Source organism: Psammomys obesus, unplaced genomic scaffold, assembly GCF_907164565.1.
Source record: "Psammomys obesus unplaced genomic scaffold, mPsaObe1.curated_primary_1811, whole genome shotgun sequence".
NCBI classification, from domain to species: Eukaryota; Metazoa; Chordata; class Mammalia; order Rodentia; family Muridae; genus Psammomys; species Psammomys obesus.
In genome coordinates, this window is record NW_026592509.1 from 1,617,889 (window position 1) to 1,634,059 (window position 16,171).

At 52.6% G+C, this 16,171-nt stretch overlaps 3 protein-coding genes across 5 annotated transcripts in view; 2 read left to right on the plus strand and 1 right to left on the minus strand.

The window, feature by feature from the left end:
• The window catches only part of Scaf1 (SR-related CTD associated factor 1), a 12,921-nt gene extending 11,338 nt beyond the window's left edge, over positions 1 to 1,583 (plus strand). For both annotated transcript variants that reach the window (XM_055613490.1, XM_055613489.1), the window contains 2 exons: positions 915 to 1,043; positions 1,170 to 1,583. In XM_055613490.1, coding sequence (XP_055469465.1) covers positions 915 to 1,043; positions 1,170 to 1,361 — 321 coding nt within the window. In that variant the 3' untranslated portion in view covers positions 1,362 to 1,583. The remainder of the gene's footprint in view (positions 1 to 914; positions 1,044 to 1,169) is intronic.
• Positions 1,584 to 2,221: 638 nt separating this feature from the next.
• Irf3 (interferon regulatory factor 3) lies at positions 2,222 to 6,778 on the minus strand. 2 transcript variants are annotated; one of them, XM_055613606.1, is made up of 8 exons: positions 6,542 to 6,778; positions 5,633 to 5,824; positions 4,716 to 4,887; positions 4,555 to 4,625; positions 4,220 to 4,394; positions 3,745 to 4,125; positions 2,828 to 2,943; positions 2,222 to 2,448 (listed from the first exon to the last, which is right to left on the minus strand). In XM_055613606.1, the coding sequence occupies exons 2-8, from the start codon at positions 5,795 to 5,797 to the stop codon at positions 2,266 to 2,268; spliced, it is 1,263 nt and encodes a 420-aa protein (XP_055469581.1). In that variant the 5' UTR covers positions 5,798 to 5,824; positions 6,542 to 6,778; the 3' UTR covers positions 2,222 to 2,265. The 2 variants fall into 2 exon arrangements, with proteins under 2 accessions (XP_055469581.1, XP_055469580.1); XM_055613605.1 differs by having other exon boundaries at positions 5,633 to 5,898.
• A 107-nt stretch (positions 6,779 to 6,885) lies between these two features.
• On the plus strand, positions 6,886 to 12,780 carry Bcl2l12 (BCL2 like 12). Its single transcript, XM_055613607.1, is given in 8 exon segments — positions 6,886 to 6,978; positions 7,492 to 7,606; positions 7,812 to 7,954; positions 9,423 to 9,509; positions 9,595 to 9,686; positions 10,943 to 11,155; positions 11,157 to 11,231; positions 12,612 to 12,780. Coding segments are annotated over 7 exon segments (768 nt in total). The 5' UTR covers positions 6,886 to 6,978; positions 7,492 to 7,499; the 3' UTR covers positions 12,663 to 12,780.
• The last annotated feature ends 3,391 nt before the right edge of the window (positions 12,781 to 16,171 follow it).

The following is a 16,171-nucleotide window of genomic DNA, read 5'->3' on the forward strand; positions in this document are numbered from 1 at the left end:
TTTTTTTTTTTTTTTTTTTTTTTTTTTTTTTTTTTTTTTTTTTTTTAAGTCAAGCACTTAGGACCGAGCTGGCCATACAGACTCAGGCCTGTAACCCTAGCATTTGTGAAGCCTTAGAGGCAAGGAGTTGGTGATTAGGCCATCTCTGGCTGAAAATGATTTTGAGCTGCTTCCTGTAAATCCTGTCTCAATGGGTTGGCCTGGCCATGGCCTGGCTAGCATCATCTGAAGTCCTTACCCACTGCTCTGCCTCATGTAGGCTGCGGAGCTGAGATTGGCTCTTCCTGTAGCTGTGTCCCTGCCACCAAAGCAGGTGTGTTCAAGTGCGCTGACCTCCCCAGTGTCCATTTGCCTACATTCATGTTGCTGTGGGCTCTGTCCTTGGTCTCCAAGAACCTGTTTTGGGAAAGCAGCTCTGCCTGCGGTCATGGACCCTGGGCCAGGAAGCTCAGCCTCCCAGCACAGCTCTCCTTGGTGGTGGTGACCGCTCAGCCCATCCTGTGCTTCTGCCCGAGCTCAGGCAACCTGGCCCGGAGCACAGTATGAGCAGCAAAGCGGGGTACCCTGTAAGGTCTGCGCTGGGTGTGGGCCGGGGCCACGCTTCTGATCCTGCTATATTTGAGGCAGGAGATTTAAAAGTTGACAGCAAGAACATGCAGCTTTAGAGAGGATGCCCAAGGCAAGCCCTCGGTTCCCGTCCTAGCACTGCATAAAAGGAACAGTACAGTGTTCGATCGGTTTGTCTCCCAGCAGACTGTGGGGACTGGGTAGGTCAGGGCGGCCCAGGGGCTAGCTTTGCGGTGTCCACTAGCCTGGGAGGACCGCAGAAAGGGAAGCACAAGGCAGGCCAGGGTGAGGGCGCTGTAGCCCTCCCTACTTTTTGGTCTTTACTGTCTTTGTCTCACACCCACCAGTATCTGAAGAAGCTGCACACACAGGAGCGGGCAGTGGAGGAGGTGAAGTTGGCCATCAAGCCATACTACCAGAAGAAAGACATCACGAAGGAGGAGTACAAGGACATCCTGAGGAAGGCTGTCCACAAGGTGGGGCAGGGGGACCGTGGGGATGGGGACCTGGGTCCAGGAGAGGGGCATAGGGTAGGCCCAGTCACTGAGTTGAGGTCGAGGGTGCCCTGGGGCTGGCAGGAACTCAGTTGTTCCTGTCTCTAGATCTGCCACAGCAAAAGCGGGGAGATCAACCCTGTCAAGGTGAGCAACCTGGTGAGGGCCTACGTCCAGCGCTACCGCTACTTCCGCAAGCACGGTCGCAAGCCGGGGGACCCTCCAGGACCCCCTCGGCCACCCAAGGAGCCAGGACCCCCAGACAAGGGTGGCCCAGGCCTGCCCCTTCCCCCTCTTTGAGACTCCATACCCTGTTCCTGCGCCTCTGAGATTCTGGACATATTTATGGCTCCGCTTCTCCACTATGCCCCCCCACAGTGGGATGATGGGGGAGGGTTGTTGTGAGGAAGAGGAGAGCCCCCCTGCCCGCCCCTGCCCGTTGTCCTCGCCCCTCAGCCTGCCCCACAGCCCAGCCCTTCTGTCATGCCCCTTCCGATTTCATTAAAGATTTCATGAACTACAGGCGGGCGTAGTGGTGCACCTTTGAAGCAAGTGGATCTCTGTGAGTTCAAGGACAGCGAGGCCTACAGAGATATCCTCTCCCCCCCCCCCCAAATCATGAAATGCTCTTTTCTTTTCAGGAGGAAAGAGTTGGGGTGAGGGGGTCACCATGAAGGAGTCACACCAAACCCAGGAATGTGGTGGTGACAGGAGGCAGGGCCCAGCCTTGAGCAGCAACTGAGCTGTTTTGTGTGCATCGGAGCTGTCACCATTGAGTGGCCTCTAGTGTCAGCAGCCCTGTAAGGATGCAGTGACTTAATACATGATCCTAGATAGAAGGCAGCTGAGGGCAGCAAGGGCTACATGGCGAGTCAGCCTGCACCACAGCAGCTTGCCGGGTGCCACTCATCACTACTGAGGTCGCTCACGGCTTGGGACAGCGTCCCCTGGCTCCACGCAGGTAGAATGTGCAGCCCTGGGCCCGTCCTGTCTCTTGCCTCCTTGGCAGTACTTTGTCCGGGACCCTGGGGAGAGGCCAAGAGCTGGCAGGCGTGCTGTATTTTCTCCTGGTGCCTCACTCGCCAAGCACCTGAACCCCTGCTGCAGATGGGAAAACTGAATAACCACCAGCCTAGGGTCAGCGTAACAGCACACAGAGGTGACGGTAGCGTAAACTGCTTTATTGGTGGCAGCTGAGCAGAGCTCAGGTGTCCCCGCCGGCTTGGAAGTCCATGTCCTCCACCAAGTCCTGGAGGTAGGCCTTGTACTGGTCGGAGGTGAGGGAGATAGGCTGGCTGTTGGAGATGTGCAAGTCCACGGTTTTCAGCGAAGAGGCTCCCCCTTCCCGGGCCATCTCTAACAGCTCCTTGAGACATGTAGGAACAACCTGCAGGAGGCAGGACAGATCCCCAGTCAGCTAGGAGCCCCAGCTTAACCCAGCGTGGACCCTCATCCAGCCTAGTGCTGCTAGGGAAGTAGCTACCCCCTCCCCCGCAGTCGTAACTAGCAGGGGCTCCTGGGAGCTAGCTGTAAGCTTCAAAGGGTGCAAAGACTTGCAGCTGCCAGCTACAGGTCTAGAATCAGAATAAGCTCTGGAAGGCCAGGCCCTGTGGAAGACACAAGAGACTCGTGGGTGGGGAACACTGGCCGCAGAGGCCTGTTGGAGGGGCGGGGCTCCTGGGAGCTTTAGTCCCTGGCTGCTGCAGGTTCCTTCACAAGTGGACCCTCCCGTCCCTGGGGGGGGGGGGGCACAAGACAGCTGGCACCTTGACCATCACAAGCCTCTTGACCCACGGCTGGTCCTGGGGCCACGACTCCCCCACACAAAACCATAGAGTGTAGCGTGGGGACTGTCCGCTTCCTTCCATGAAGGCGATCAGATCTGGGAATCCAGGAGTCATGTCAGAAAAGAAAGAATGACCCCCGCCCCTCCCCACACACTCACTTGCTACCTTCCCTGGTAACGCTCTGCCTATCTGGGAAAGTCCCGCAGAACAAATGAAGTGGCCCTCATCCATGTCCTCTCCCTTCTTCAGCAGCACTGTGGGGTGAGCTGTCAGCCCACTCCACTCAGCAGTGAGGAGGGTGGGCCTTAGTAGCCAAGGAGGCTGTTGGGACTCGCTGTGGTTCTCTAAGTTGGCACTGTAATGCCAGCCCTTGAGGATACAGCAGGAGGAATGAGAGTTCAAGACCAGCAGAGGCAGCAAGAGTGAGACCCTGCCTCAGAAAACTGAAGTATCTAATATAAATGCAGCTTCAAAGTGGGTATCTGCTGATGCATGGCATCCGGGCACTAAGGAAGTAGGCTAGAGTGAGACCCTTTCTCAAAACAGCTTTCGAATTTTCCTTCAGCATGTGGCTTCTGTGAGTTCCCAACAGCCCACGTGCTTGGCTAGTGGAAATCACTGCAGGCATGTGCCAGGCTCGCCTCTCCACGGAGCTCTGCTGCATGGCAGGGCCCTACCTCTGAGCCAAGCCCCCAGCCCCACCACCATTTCTGTGTCCACTATGAAATGGTTCCCAGAGCATCTTACGCAGGTTGGTGCCTGTACTGCGCTAGGTTCAACAGTTCCAGCAGCCAGTCTCTGGACTCGGCGGTACACGCCTCTCTGCCACAGAGCTCAGTAGCAGGCTCTGAATTCAACCAACCACCATGGTCTATCAATTCCCATACGGTACTCACCTGCCACAAAGGGCCTGAGGTCGAACACGCCTCCATCCTTGTCCTTGGGGACCTCTCCATGTGGCCCTCTCCCGACGTCTGGAAGCAGCTCCTCACCCAGAGCCCAGAAGGAATGGGCATGGCCCAGGCGCTGGGCCCAGAGACACTGCCCTGCCCGCCACAGTGCCAGCCCCTCGCCCAGCCCCTTGAGTACGTGCCTCACGTACTCCCTCGCGAGCTTGTCTGTCAGAAGCCCCTCAGGGTCTGGCAGGGTGACTGGCTGCCAGGGCAGTGTCCCGTTGTCAGTTGCGGCGCCCACCAGCCGCAGGCCCCCTGGGCAAAAGAGCGTCTGCTGGAAGACCTGGCGGCCCCGGTAGAAAGCAGTCACCTCGAACTCCCACTCTGAATGATGGTGTGAAGGGGAGAGATGAAGAGCACCCAGGGTGAGGACTGCTGTCCCTTCTGCAGCCCCTCCCACCCCACAGCTGGCACTCACGTTCCTCGGCTAGCAGCTGCCTCAGTGGATTTTCCTGGGGTGCTGGTTTTGGGAAGCTGTCCAAACTGGGACTTGGCAATAGCTGAGAGTGATCAGGAGCAATAGCCAGAACTGAGGACCCCTCATCTGGGAGGGATCCCAAGACCATGTCATCTAGTAATTCCAGGAGGTCTTCCTGGAGGAGGAAAGAGCTGCTAGTCAATAGCCTGAACTGAGACAAGAGGGTAGCAGACTGGTGAAGGAATGGAGGTCCAGGGGTAAGGGCTGGGGGCGGGGAGGAAGAGGTGGCCTAATGGACAGGGCAAGGATGAGGCACAGGACTGGTGCCTCCTCACCTGGGGGTCAGACGGACTGTTTTTGCCATTGGTGTCAGGAGAGGTGTCCAGATGTACAAAGTCCCTTGCTCCTGCCCAGAGTGGCGGTGGGTATAGTGAGTGGCAGAGACCCTCCTGATTTCAAGAGTTTTGTGACCCCAAGCAAGCCTGCTTACACACACCTGGAGTCACAAACTCATACACTTTATGAGGGTCAAAAGGGTCCTTGCTTCGGTCATCGGCTAATCGCAACACTTCTTTTCGGTTCAGGGCTGACCGGAAATTCCTCTTCCAGGTTGACAGGTCTGGCTTATCCTTTCCTGGGGTGTAGGCACCACTGGCTTCGGCCCAGGCCTGACACACCAGTGATCGCAGGACAGTAGGGAAGATGAGTGAGACTCGGCCCTGACTGAGGTCCTGACACCCACCATGTTCCATACTTTTGTGGTCCCTGACCCAAGTTCTCATATTCACTGAGCCCCTAGGTCGGACATCCTCATCCCTATCCACTAGTGTCCACACCCAAAAGAAGTTTTTCTTTTTGGTTCTGAAACAGGGTCTCACACACTACAACCAAAGCTGGGATCCGACTTGTGGCCCTCCAGCTGCTACCCCAGATGCTGGGATTACAAACTTGGGCCGCCATGTCCTAAGCCAGCCTTCTAGGGCCTACTTGGTGTTTCACTCCTAGGACACAAAGTAGCAGTCCATGCTGCTTTGGCGGCTGATAACCCCATCTTTAAGGCAGTCTCAACTTTTCTCAAGGTTTTAAGGGCTCTAAAACCAAGAGCCCACCCCCAAAGATTTCCCATCCTCTAGAACAGGTTCTCAACCCTAAAATTATTTTTGTTGCTACTTCATAACTAATTTCTGCTACTGTTGTAAATTGTGATGTAAATATTTTCCGATGAAAGGTCGTTTCAACCCACAAGAGGGCGTCATGACCCACAGATTGAGAACCACTGCTGTAGAACGTTCAGAGACCCAACCTGGCTTTCAGGGTTCTATTCCTGGAATCTGCCAATCAGTTCCCTCCAGTCCCGTCCCACCTTCAATAGTAAGATCCCGCCCCTGACGCCCGGCTCTTGGCCCTCAGCACCTGGAAGATGCCAAAATCAGCCATCTGTGCATCCTGTCGCAGGCCATGCTTCCACGGGATCCGGAACCTCGTTCGGCTCTCGTCCAGCCAGGCCACGCCTTTCAGCTGCCCCAGGTCCAGCTGGGACACCAGCCAGGGCAAGATCCGTGGTTTCGAGGTTCCCATGCTCCGACCTCCGGGCACGTCCTGAGTCTGCATGTCAAGGGGCAAATGCACTGGAAGCTCTCCGACGCGCCACAGCTCAAGTCCTCCTTCACTCAGGCTTTCTTGGGGACAAAAGGGAATTCCAATGGAACTGCCTTTCCTTCCCCAGTCTTCTGTAGAAACTGTACCCACAGGTCTCTTCGCTTTTCTAACTGCAGACCGCTCTCTGTTATTCGAAGCGGTACCCCACTTCCAGGGCGGGCCCTCTCTCCCTACTCTATTCAGGACCGTGACTGCTCCCTCACAAACCTCACCCTTGCAGAAAACCCTTATCCATTTCCAGGTCTTCTGCCAGGTACCCCCAAGTGCTGTCGCCTCTCTCCAAGCTTCTTCTTCTTCTTCTTTTTTTTCCTATATTGTTTTTTATGGATGTTTTGAGACGGGGGGGGGGGGGTCTTAGCATGTGGCACAGGCTAGCCTTCAACAGCGATGTAGCCAAGGCTTGTCTTCAACTCACTGTGAAACCCAGGCTAGCCCGGGACACACTATGTAGGTCTGGCTGGCTTCGAATGCCCTCTGTAACTCAAGCAAGCCTCAAACTTACTCTGGCCTTGAACCTGCGGCACTCACGGCCTCTGGCCTGGGTGCCGAGCCTGCAGACTTAGGTCTACAATGCGTGGCGCTTCTGGTTGTCGGTGGTGGAGCTCCTGCGCCCCATCCTGCACCCTGAGGCCGCCACCCTCCCAGTTCTTCCGTGTTACCTACCGGGGGAGGAATCGCGCGCTCTTGGGGCGCTGGTGCCAGCACTGGCTTTGGGGCTCCCAGGAGTTCTGAGACTCGCAGCGACGCAACCCCCCTTCTTGTCAGCTAACCCTCTGAGCGGTGGGGCTTTCTTTTGTAACGATATTTTGAGATAAAAACAATTTTCTCATAATTCAGATGAGAAACTCAAAAGCTAGACGAGCGTTTCGGCTGAGCGCAGCCCAACTCCCTCAATGCCCTTTTTTGGCCTTCCTCCCATAGGCATGCTGGGAACGCCATATGCAAATAAGGCTGTCATAAAGCCCACCCATTCGACGTTGGGGCGGTTACCGGGTCCGCTCAATGCGCAAGCGCGGGAAAGTTGAACTTCCGAAGAAAAGTTTGTAGAGATTGAGTGAAAGCGTGGGCGCCGACACGTCTGGGACGGAACCCCAAACTAGGTGAGGGGCGGAACCCCGAATCAGGTGAGCGGGTTGCCAGGGAGGGAACCGAGTTGCAGGAGCGGCCACAGCCAGTCCTGCCTCTTTGACGGACGTCCAAGTACCTCGGGGCTCCAGATGCCAGCCAGAGGTAGTTGGAACTACATTTCCCAGCAGGCTGCTCGGTACAAAAGCAGGGAAACCGGGCCAGTGTTTGTCGCAAAGCATACTAGGATTAGTAGTTCCCTATTCTCTACGTTCTTCAGTAGCTTGATAAGTTCCTCCTTCAGCATCTAGGGCTGGGAGGGAGCTCCAGATCCCCTTCCCGCTCCTGGATGTAGAAGTCCAAGCACTCAGCTACCTCCTTTTTTTTAGACCCAATAATTCAAACCCTTTTTCCTCAACGGAATCAACTGTCCCACTGGCCCTTAGCCAACTTCTAGGATCTCCTGAGTTCTGGCGCTCTCCTCATTCAGGGACTCGGAAGTTTTGAGTTTATCACTGCCCTTGGGTACATCCTCTCTTCTCCCTCAGGCGCCTCCATGGCCGGCTCTGAAGAGCTGGGCCTCCGAGAGGACACCCTGAGGGTCCTGGCCGCCTTCCTTAGGCGCGGAGAAGCTGCGGGGTCTCCTGTCCCAGCTCCACCCAGGTGAGTGAATTACTCTTCCACTCCCGCAGTGCCAGCCTTTGATTAGAAGGTCTTCCTGAGTCTTGATATTGATCCCAGCTTATCTACTCCCTTCGGAACTGACCCCATATACCAGTCTCAAGTTTCAAGAGTGATCTTCCGTGAGAGGTCGAAGGAATTGCTTGCTCAGAATGCTTTAGGTTGACTCCGAGGTTCTTGTCCCCAGGAGCCCTGCCCAAGAAGAGCCAACAGATTTCCTGAGCCGCCTTCGAAGATGCCTCCCATGTCCCCTGGGGAGAGGAAACCCTGCCCCGGAGTCCTCTCGGCCCTGCTTCCTGCCCCTCCGTCCCTGCTATGGTTCCGAGCCTGGTAAGAGATTTATCCAGGTTACCTGTGAAACTTTCAGGGCTAGGAGCTTTGGTTACAAAAGTCCAGACAGTACCCATTACAAGGTTAACACTGCTCAGCTTCAGCACAAGCCATAACCATTTTCCTTCCCTGTTACAATTCTTTCTATGGGGTAAGGGCAGTGTTGAGACATAGTCACATTTGCTTGAGCCATCCCACCTCAGTCTACCCCCTACTGGGATCACAGGCAGGCATCCTAAATTAGAGCTCCAGTTTAGATTTCTGTAGGTGACCAGAGGGAGGTGCTCTGGCACCCTCCTTAGGTAACTCTCTCTTTCCTTGTAACCCCAGTACCCCAACACAAGAGACAGGAGGCATGGTTGGCAATTACAACACCCTGGTAATGTGCCTGGGCAAATCCTTTCTCCTCCTTGCTCCTCTTTGTAAAGTAGCAGAGAAGGACTGGAAGAAAGGACTTGCTCAGTGAGGATAAACAGACCTCAGTGTGGTGACACATTGTTGCAGTCAGCAAGCACTTGGGAAGCTGAGGTAGGAGGACTGCTGTGGGCTTAAGGCCAGCCTGGACTACAACAATGTAGTTGAGCCAGTAGACTGCCTGCCTACTACGCACAAAGCCTCATATTCGGGTCCCAACAGCATGTAAGTGAGGACTGATAGCACATTTTAGGAAGTAAAGAAAGGAGGCCCTCTTACAGGCTCCAAGGGCATCAGGACACATGCAGGCAAAACACCCACAACCCATCAAATGAATTAAAAAAAATAAAAATAGAAGCTTTGGATCTCATGGTTCTAGAGTTACAGAAAGTTGGGAGCTACCATGTGGGTGGTGGGAATTGAACCTATGTCTGCTGGAAGAAAAGCCAGTGCTTTTAACTGCTAAGTCATGCAACTTCTGATGTTCTTTTTTGGCCTTCACAGGAACTAGACTCCCGAGTAGTTCATAGACATACATGCAGGCAGAACACCCATCCATGTAAATGATTATAAAGAAGTGTGCCTGGTTAGATGGCTTACGTAAGAGGAAAATAAGTCCTATGCTCAGTTGCTGTTGTGGGAACTGAACAAGGGGTACGGTGGTGGTGGCAGGAATGCTGAGTTTGCCTTATTAGATGTGATAATCTCCAGAGCGCAGCTGGAGTGTTCTCAGTCTAATTTGAGGGTGCAACTTACAAAGGCTGAAGATCTTAGCACCTTTTTTTTTTTTTTTTTTTTTTTTTTAAGACAGGGTTTCTCTCTGTAGTTTTGGCTGTCCTGGACTTTGCAGATCAGGCTGGCCGGGAACACACAGAGATCCGCCTACCTCTGTCTCCCAGAGTGCTGGGATTAAAGCCTGAGCACCACGACCAGCTGCAGTTTTACCCTTTTGTGAAGTGGAAATTGTTGCTGTCTGGCAAGATAGTTGGGAGGAGGAGAGGACCCGTAAGGACACGCTGTTCTGCAGACAAAGTGTGTTGATCCTTTCCACCAGGCCCAGCTACTTCAGACTTCTATGCCCTGGTTGCCCAGCGTCTGGAACAGTTGGTCCAAGAGCAACTGAGATCTCCACCCAGCCCAGGTAAGCATCAGAGGAGCCTGGGAAGCAGTGAAGGTAAGAGGGAAACCAGGGCCCCTCCCCAGTCCAATTCTCTTCTGCTCCCCAGAGTTCCAGGGACCCCCATCTACGGAGAAGGAAGCCCTGCTAAGGAGACTGGTAGCCTTGCTGGAGGAGGAGGCAGAAGTCATCAACCAAAAGGTGACCAGCCTCTGCTCCATGCTTTTGAGAGGACAGTTGTGGGATAGGGAGCAGGAGCTGGAGCCACGTGGGGTTCCAGTGTTCCTATGAACACCAGAACGTCTTTACAGGAGCCTTGGAGCCCTCCCACAGTAGGACTTTAAATAAGTGTCCTCCGTGGGACATCATGGGAGTCCAGTCAAGAGAAACCACCAGAGGCATTAGGGATTGGCTTTGTGACAGAGCCTTTCTATAACATGCAGAGGTCCTTAACTCTGTCCCCTATCACCCTCTCTCCCAAGTAAAATACTCAAAGACAACGAACAGCAAACAAAAGAAGTGGCCAGGTACATGACTGGCAGGGGGAGGTATTAAAATGAATTGTAATGGAGCATGGTGACTCCTAACCTTCCTCCCAGCGCTCTGGGAGTATGAGGCAGGAGCACTGCCACTAGTTCAGTTATCCTTGGCACCGAGCATGATGGCACACGCCCTTAGTCCCAACACTTGGGAGGCAGAGGCAGCCAGATCTCTGTGAGTTCAAGGCAGGCCTAGTTTACAAAGTGAGTCCAGGACAACCAAGGCTACACAGAGAAACCCTGTTTCAAAATATCCTAATAAGTAAGTAAATAAATAAATGAAAAAACAAACAAACAAAAACCTTCAAAGTTATCCTTGGCTACAGAGAGTTCCAGGACAGCCAAACCCACATAGGGAGACCCTGTTTTGACAAAACCAGGTGGGATATGGGTGCACATACCTTTAATCCCAGCAGTTGGGACAGAGGCAGGTGGATATCTATGAATTCATGGCCAGCCAGAGCTACATCCCTGATTGACCACAGTAAGAATATGGAGTTTCCTGGAATCTGGCTTTCAAAGTTGAACAGTACTATAACAGCAATTATCTAGTGGAAAACACAGCTTTAGGGACTCCTTTTCTTTTTCCCCTCCCCATCTCAAGACAGGGCTTCTCTGTGTAGCCCTGGCTGTCCTGGAACTCACTCTGAAGAGCAGGCTAACCTTGACCTCACTGAGATCCGCCTGCCTCTGCCTCTGCCTCTGAAGTGGCAGTGCCACCAGCTCATAGGGACTCTTAACTAAATGAGAATTTACTATTTATAACTCAGAACTGTACTCAGCTCTGATTCTAAGTACCCTTTCTGAAGGAGTCTACTGGCTCAGGCCATAGAGGCTACTTGGGTGGGTGGGGCTTGGTGCTTGGATACCCCACACTCTGGGCTTGTCGCTGTACTGACACTGCCCTTCTGCCCTCAGCTGGCATCGGACCCGGCTCTGCACCGTAAACTGGCCCGGCTGTCAGCAGGCTCTTTCGCCCGCCTTGTGGAACTCTTCTCCAGCCGGGATGGCAGCTCCTCCTCAAGCTGCATGAGCCCTTCGCTGCCATGTCCAGCGCCACCACCACCATCCCCAGAGCCATTGGCCCGCCTGGCCCTGGCCATGGAGCTCAGCAGGCGTGTGGCCGGGCTGGGGGGGGACCCTGGCCAGCCTCAGCGTGGAACACGTACACAGCTTCATGCCCTGGATCCAGGCCCATGGGGGCTGGGTAAGTCACACATACCTGCCAGGTTTCGGGGTGTGACTTACCTGCTCTCTGATAGCTCTTCCATTTGTTCCATCATGCTTATTGAGCACTTGCTGTATGCCAGGCACTGTGCTAATGAGGTTTGAGGCCCACCTGAACCAACAGTGAGACTAGCTCACCGGACTCCCAAGTCTCCTCATCCAACTCATTGTCCTCGGATGGTTGTGCAGTGGAGAATGGATTCTGCAGGGGTGCATGGGTATACATGTAGTGCCCTTAGTCTCCAGCTCTTCATGCCAAAGGCTCGTCCCCTGGACCCGTTTCCTATGTTGAGTATCGACCCATTGAGGTCTTCCCTGGCCTGTTTATTATTTTATACACGTCAAATAGAAGCAAATCTGCTTGGCACGATGTCATACTTTTAGTCCCAGGCCAGAGTCAAGCCCAGCCTAGTGTGCATAGGGAATTCCAGACCAGCTAGGGCTACATAGTGAGGTTTTGGGGAGGGGTATGTACCCTGGGGGGAGAGGAGTGAGGAGGATGGTATGTGGTAGTACAGGCCTATCATCTCAAGCACCAGAGAGGCCGAGGCAAAAACACCTAGGTTTAAAGTCATCCTGGGCTACAGCGTAGGTTCAAGGTCATCCTAGACAATTTAGTGAGATCTTGTCTCAAAATATGAACAAAAGAAGGTTGGGATATAGCTCAACAGTAGAGTCCAGTACTTTGTGAGAGAAAAAAAAAAAGTGTGTTCTAGAGACACAGCCACACATGGAATAGCCCTTGATCACCCTGAGATGAGGACTCTGAGAATACAGTGTGCACAGCCCCATCCTGCCTATTTTAGCTAGACCAGGAAAGGCCCGGAGATGGGTGCCAGTCCCAGCAGGAAGGACTCTGGATTTCACGGGTTGATGAGGCTGCAGGTTCTCTCAAGACTGAGTGTGAGTACCAGGTCAAACATGCTGCTGCGAGCATCTGGGGCTCATCCTGCAGCCCGGGGACAGGGAGGTGAGGAGTGACGGAATTCAGATTAAAAAGCAGAGTGTGGAGAGAAAGGATGGGCATGCGGAGCTCAGCAAAGAAGCTAGCAATACCCATTTCTCTTAACAGAGATGACAGGAGAGCCGAAGACTGACTGGGCAGGGACGCCATGGAGTTAAAGGGCAGTCCTTAGAGCAGAGACCAGCACAGAAGTGCCAGGAGTCTGTGCCCCTCTCAAAGGGTCTGTCCCTCAACTCCTGGTCTCCGCTGTCTTTCTGTCCCTCTCTCTGGCTGTCTGCGTCCCTCTCGAGGAGTCTTAGACTCCTCTGCCTGTCTTCCCAGGCCTCCGCCATTTTCTGTCACTGCAGTGGTGTCAGTAGATGTCCTCGTCAGGTCACGGGCTCTTGTCTCCTGCAGGCAGGCATCTTGGCCATCTCACCGGTGGACTTGGACTTACCCTTGGACTGAGCACTTCCTGAAACGGCTGCCGGCTGACCTCAGGCTCTGACAACGCACATTCTCCCCCCGCCGTATTTTTCTTTTCTTTTTTGCCAAAAATACTGTTTAGAAATGTCTCTGCATTAAAAGTTTTGTTCTCTAACTAGAGTGTTGTAGTAAGTTATAAAAAGAAAGTGTGTTGGGCTATACGACGTTATTTATTATCAGCCCTAAGATTATCACGGTGGTATTACTTAACCCACTATCTCGAATAAGACACAGACAGCTGTTAAGAGTTTATAGTCGCCTTATTTACCTTGTGCTGGGCAGATATTTCACCTCCACTGGGTCCGTGTCCTCACCATCCACCTTAATCCTCCTCATCTGAACTGCCTTCCATCTATAATCCCATGGTACTTGCTTGTTCTCTTCATCTGGGCCTTTTCACACCGTTATTGGAGTCCTTCCTCTCCACCTACATGTTTTGGTTTTTTTTCTCCACACTAACCCATCGTGATGTCCTCTTTCCTTCTCTTCTCTTCTCTTCCAATCTGTCTGTCCCATGAGTGTCCTGAACCCAAAAGCCCAGGAACCTTTGCCAAGCCTACCCCATTCTGCTCTGCCCAGTCAGCTCTTTAATCAACCAATCAGATATAATGATTTAGGCAACAAGGATAGGTTTAGGTGAGAACATGCTCTTCTGAGCAGGGACAAGATCTTGGGGGCCAGTAATTAACATCAGAATACACAGCACCAGGCCCACCCCCAACACTAGAGCACTAAAGTGTTTGAGTTTACGTGTGTGTGTGTGTGTGTGTGTGTGTGTGTGTGTGTGTAGATGAAAGGTCAAGAGTGGGGACTTCCTTTATCACAAGCCATCTTTTTTTTTTTTTTTTTTTTTTTTAATGACAGGGCCTCTCTATGTAGCCCTGGCTGGCCTGCAGTTCTGATTCTTAAGATATACACTGGTGTGGCCCACTCCTTTAGTCCCAGTACTTGGAAGGCAGAATGGGGTGGAACTCTGAGTTGGAGGCCAGCCTGACCTATACAGGGAGTTACAGGACTGCCAGGGATATACTGTGAGAGCACCTCAAAAACCACAAGCAAAAAAATATTAAATGTCATACGTGTGAACATATGGCTACATGTTTGTTAGGGTCCAGGGATAGCCACACAAACCACTAAGATCTCAGCCACACACGGTTTATTGAACACACGCCCCAAGACTGACCAGGGACACAGCCCAGACTCAGTGCTAAGACTGCGACCCTGAATGCTTTCCAGAGTCAGTTTATAAAGGCAAAACCACAACTGGCTTATACATGAGTGTAGAGTACTGTAGCGTGGTCACCTCCGACCCACGTTACTTTGGTTAACTAGACGAAGCAATTCCAACTTGCCTTTACTGTGATTGGTCCTAAGTGGAGCTTGTGGTCAGGGCCAGCTGTGGGAATTTCCAGGGACAGCAAGGCCACAGAGTGTGCCAGGAATAAGAAAACCACTGAACCACTGCAGAGTATGCATCAACTTGACCCTACAGAAAAGAGTTCTCTGTGCCAGCACCAATAATATGAAGTGGCTAGTGGCCCTGGAACCAAGTGGCTCCAGTTATGCCAGAAGAGTAGGTCTCAACAGTATGTGCACTGAATGTGTGCGGTGTCTGCAGAGGCTACAAGAGGGTTAACGGAGTCACCCCCAAGGCCTTTTTATGTACGTACGTATTTGTGTGTGCACACATGCAGGGAAGGTATTAGAAAATGACATATACCCTAGAGCTGAGGTTTCTAGAACAAATGATGGTGGCTCACAACCGTCTGTGATGGAGTCTGATTCCCTCTTCTGGTGTTCGAGAGGACAGTACACTCATGTACTTTAAACAGGTCTTTAAACAACAAAAAAGAACAAGCGTTTTCTTAACCACTGAGTACAACCTCGGCTTACAGATGTCTACAAGATTTAAATTTAAAATTACAGGTACAGGTTTGTGGGGGGTGAGGGGCATGTGGATGTCCCGAGAGACCAGAGACCTGGAGTTACGGGCAGTTGCCAGCCATCTGACAGGGAGCCGGAAGCTGGTGCTTAGACTGAGCCTCTCAGCCCCTGCTTGACTGCTTTTGTAACCCCGGGGAACAGCTTGTGTATGTATGGTTCTGAGATTCTTAGCCTTGTAAGTTTTCTGGATTCCCAAGAATTTCCCCTCCTCTTCCTACCTTCCAATATGGAAGAAACAGATGATACACACCTAGCTTGTGGCAATGCCCAGCTGCACTTTTTCAGCTAGGGCAGTGGTCCTCAACCTTTATTCCAGCTTCTCATGTTGTGGTGACCCCCCCCAACATAAAAGTATTTTGTTACTTTTTAACTGTAATTTTGCTACTGTAATGAATCGTGATGTAAGTATTTCTTTCTTTGAGGGGAAGGAGGTTTTGAGACAGGGTTTTTCTGTGTAGCCTTGGGTGTCCGGGCACTCTGTGGAGCAAGCTGGCCTCGAACTCACAGGGATCCAGAGTGCTGCGATTCCAGCCATGTGCCACCATGCCTGGCTGTGTTTTCTGACGGTCTTCGGCGACCCACAGGTTGAGAACTGCTGAGCTGGGCACACTCTAGCAATAGGCTTGGTGTCCAGCGCTGCTTTGGTAGAACTGAGGTTGGTGGAGGGTAGAGCTGCGGGTAGAGGAGTGACATGTCTCAGAGGTGTGGCCACTGCACCTTAAGCCCTGCAGGGCTTGATGCACCAGGCCTGTGATCCCAACACTTAGGAGGAATCTCAGCTACACAGCGAGTTCAAAGCCAGTGTGGGCTACATGAGACCTTTGTTCAAAAGCCCACACTTGGGGCCAGGGCAATGGCTCCATCAGTACAAAGGGTTTGCTGCCTAAGCATAAAGAGCTGAGTTCAGTTCCCAGCACATGCCAGTCATCCCAGCACTCCGGGGGCAGAAACAGGACCTTTGGGACTTGCTGCCCAGTTTAGCTGAGAGTAGTAGGCTCCAGACTCACTGAGAGACCTTTTATTTTTATTTTTCTTCAAAAAAACAAGGTGGTGGTGCTTGGCAAGGCACCACATGCCTTTTAATCCTTTTCTAAATGAAAAGAGGGGCGCCATGTAAAATGGCACAGACTCATGAGGGTGGCAGCAGTCGCAGGAAACTAGATGGGACCAGTAAAGCTGAAATGAATGGAGGTGGCTGAAGGACTGAGATATCTTCCTGGGTGTGCTGGAAGAAGCCATAAGGTCATGGGCAGAGGAGCTAGTAAGCTGTAGGGGATGGCGGGAGGGAGGGCCTTGAGCATTGATAAACTGTGGGAGGGAAAGGCTCTGGGCTGTAGAGATTTGTGGTAAAGTAGCGGGACAGGCTGGAGTCAATCAAGAAATCATACTGAGCCGGGCGTGGTGACGCAGGCCTTTAATCCCAGCACTGGGGAGGCAAAGATAGGCAGATCAGTTGACTTCCAGCACAGCCAAGGGCTACACAGAGAAGTCCTGTCTCGGGGGAAAAAAAAAAAAAAAAAAACGCGCTCGCGCGTACACACAAACAC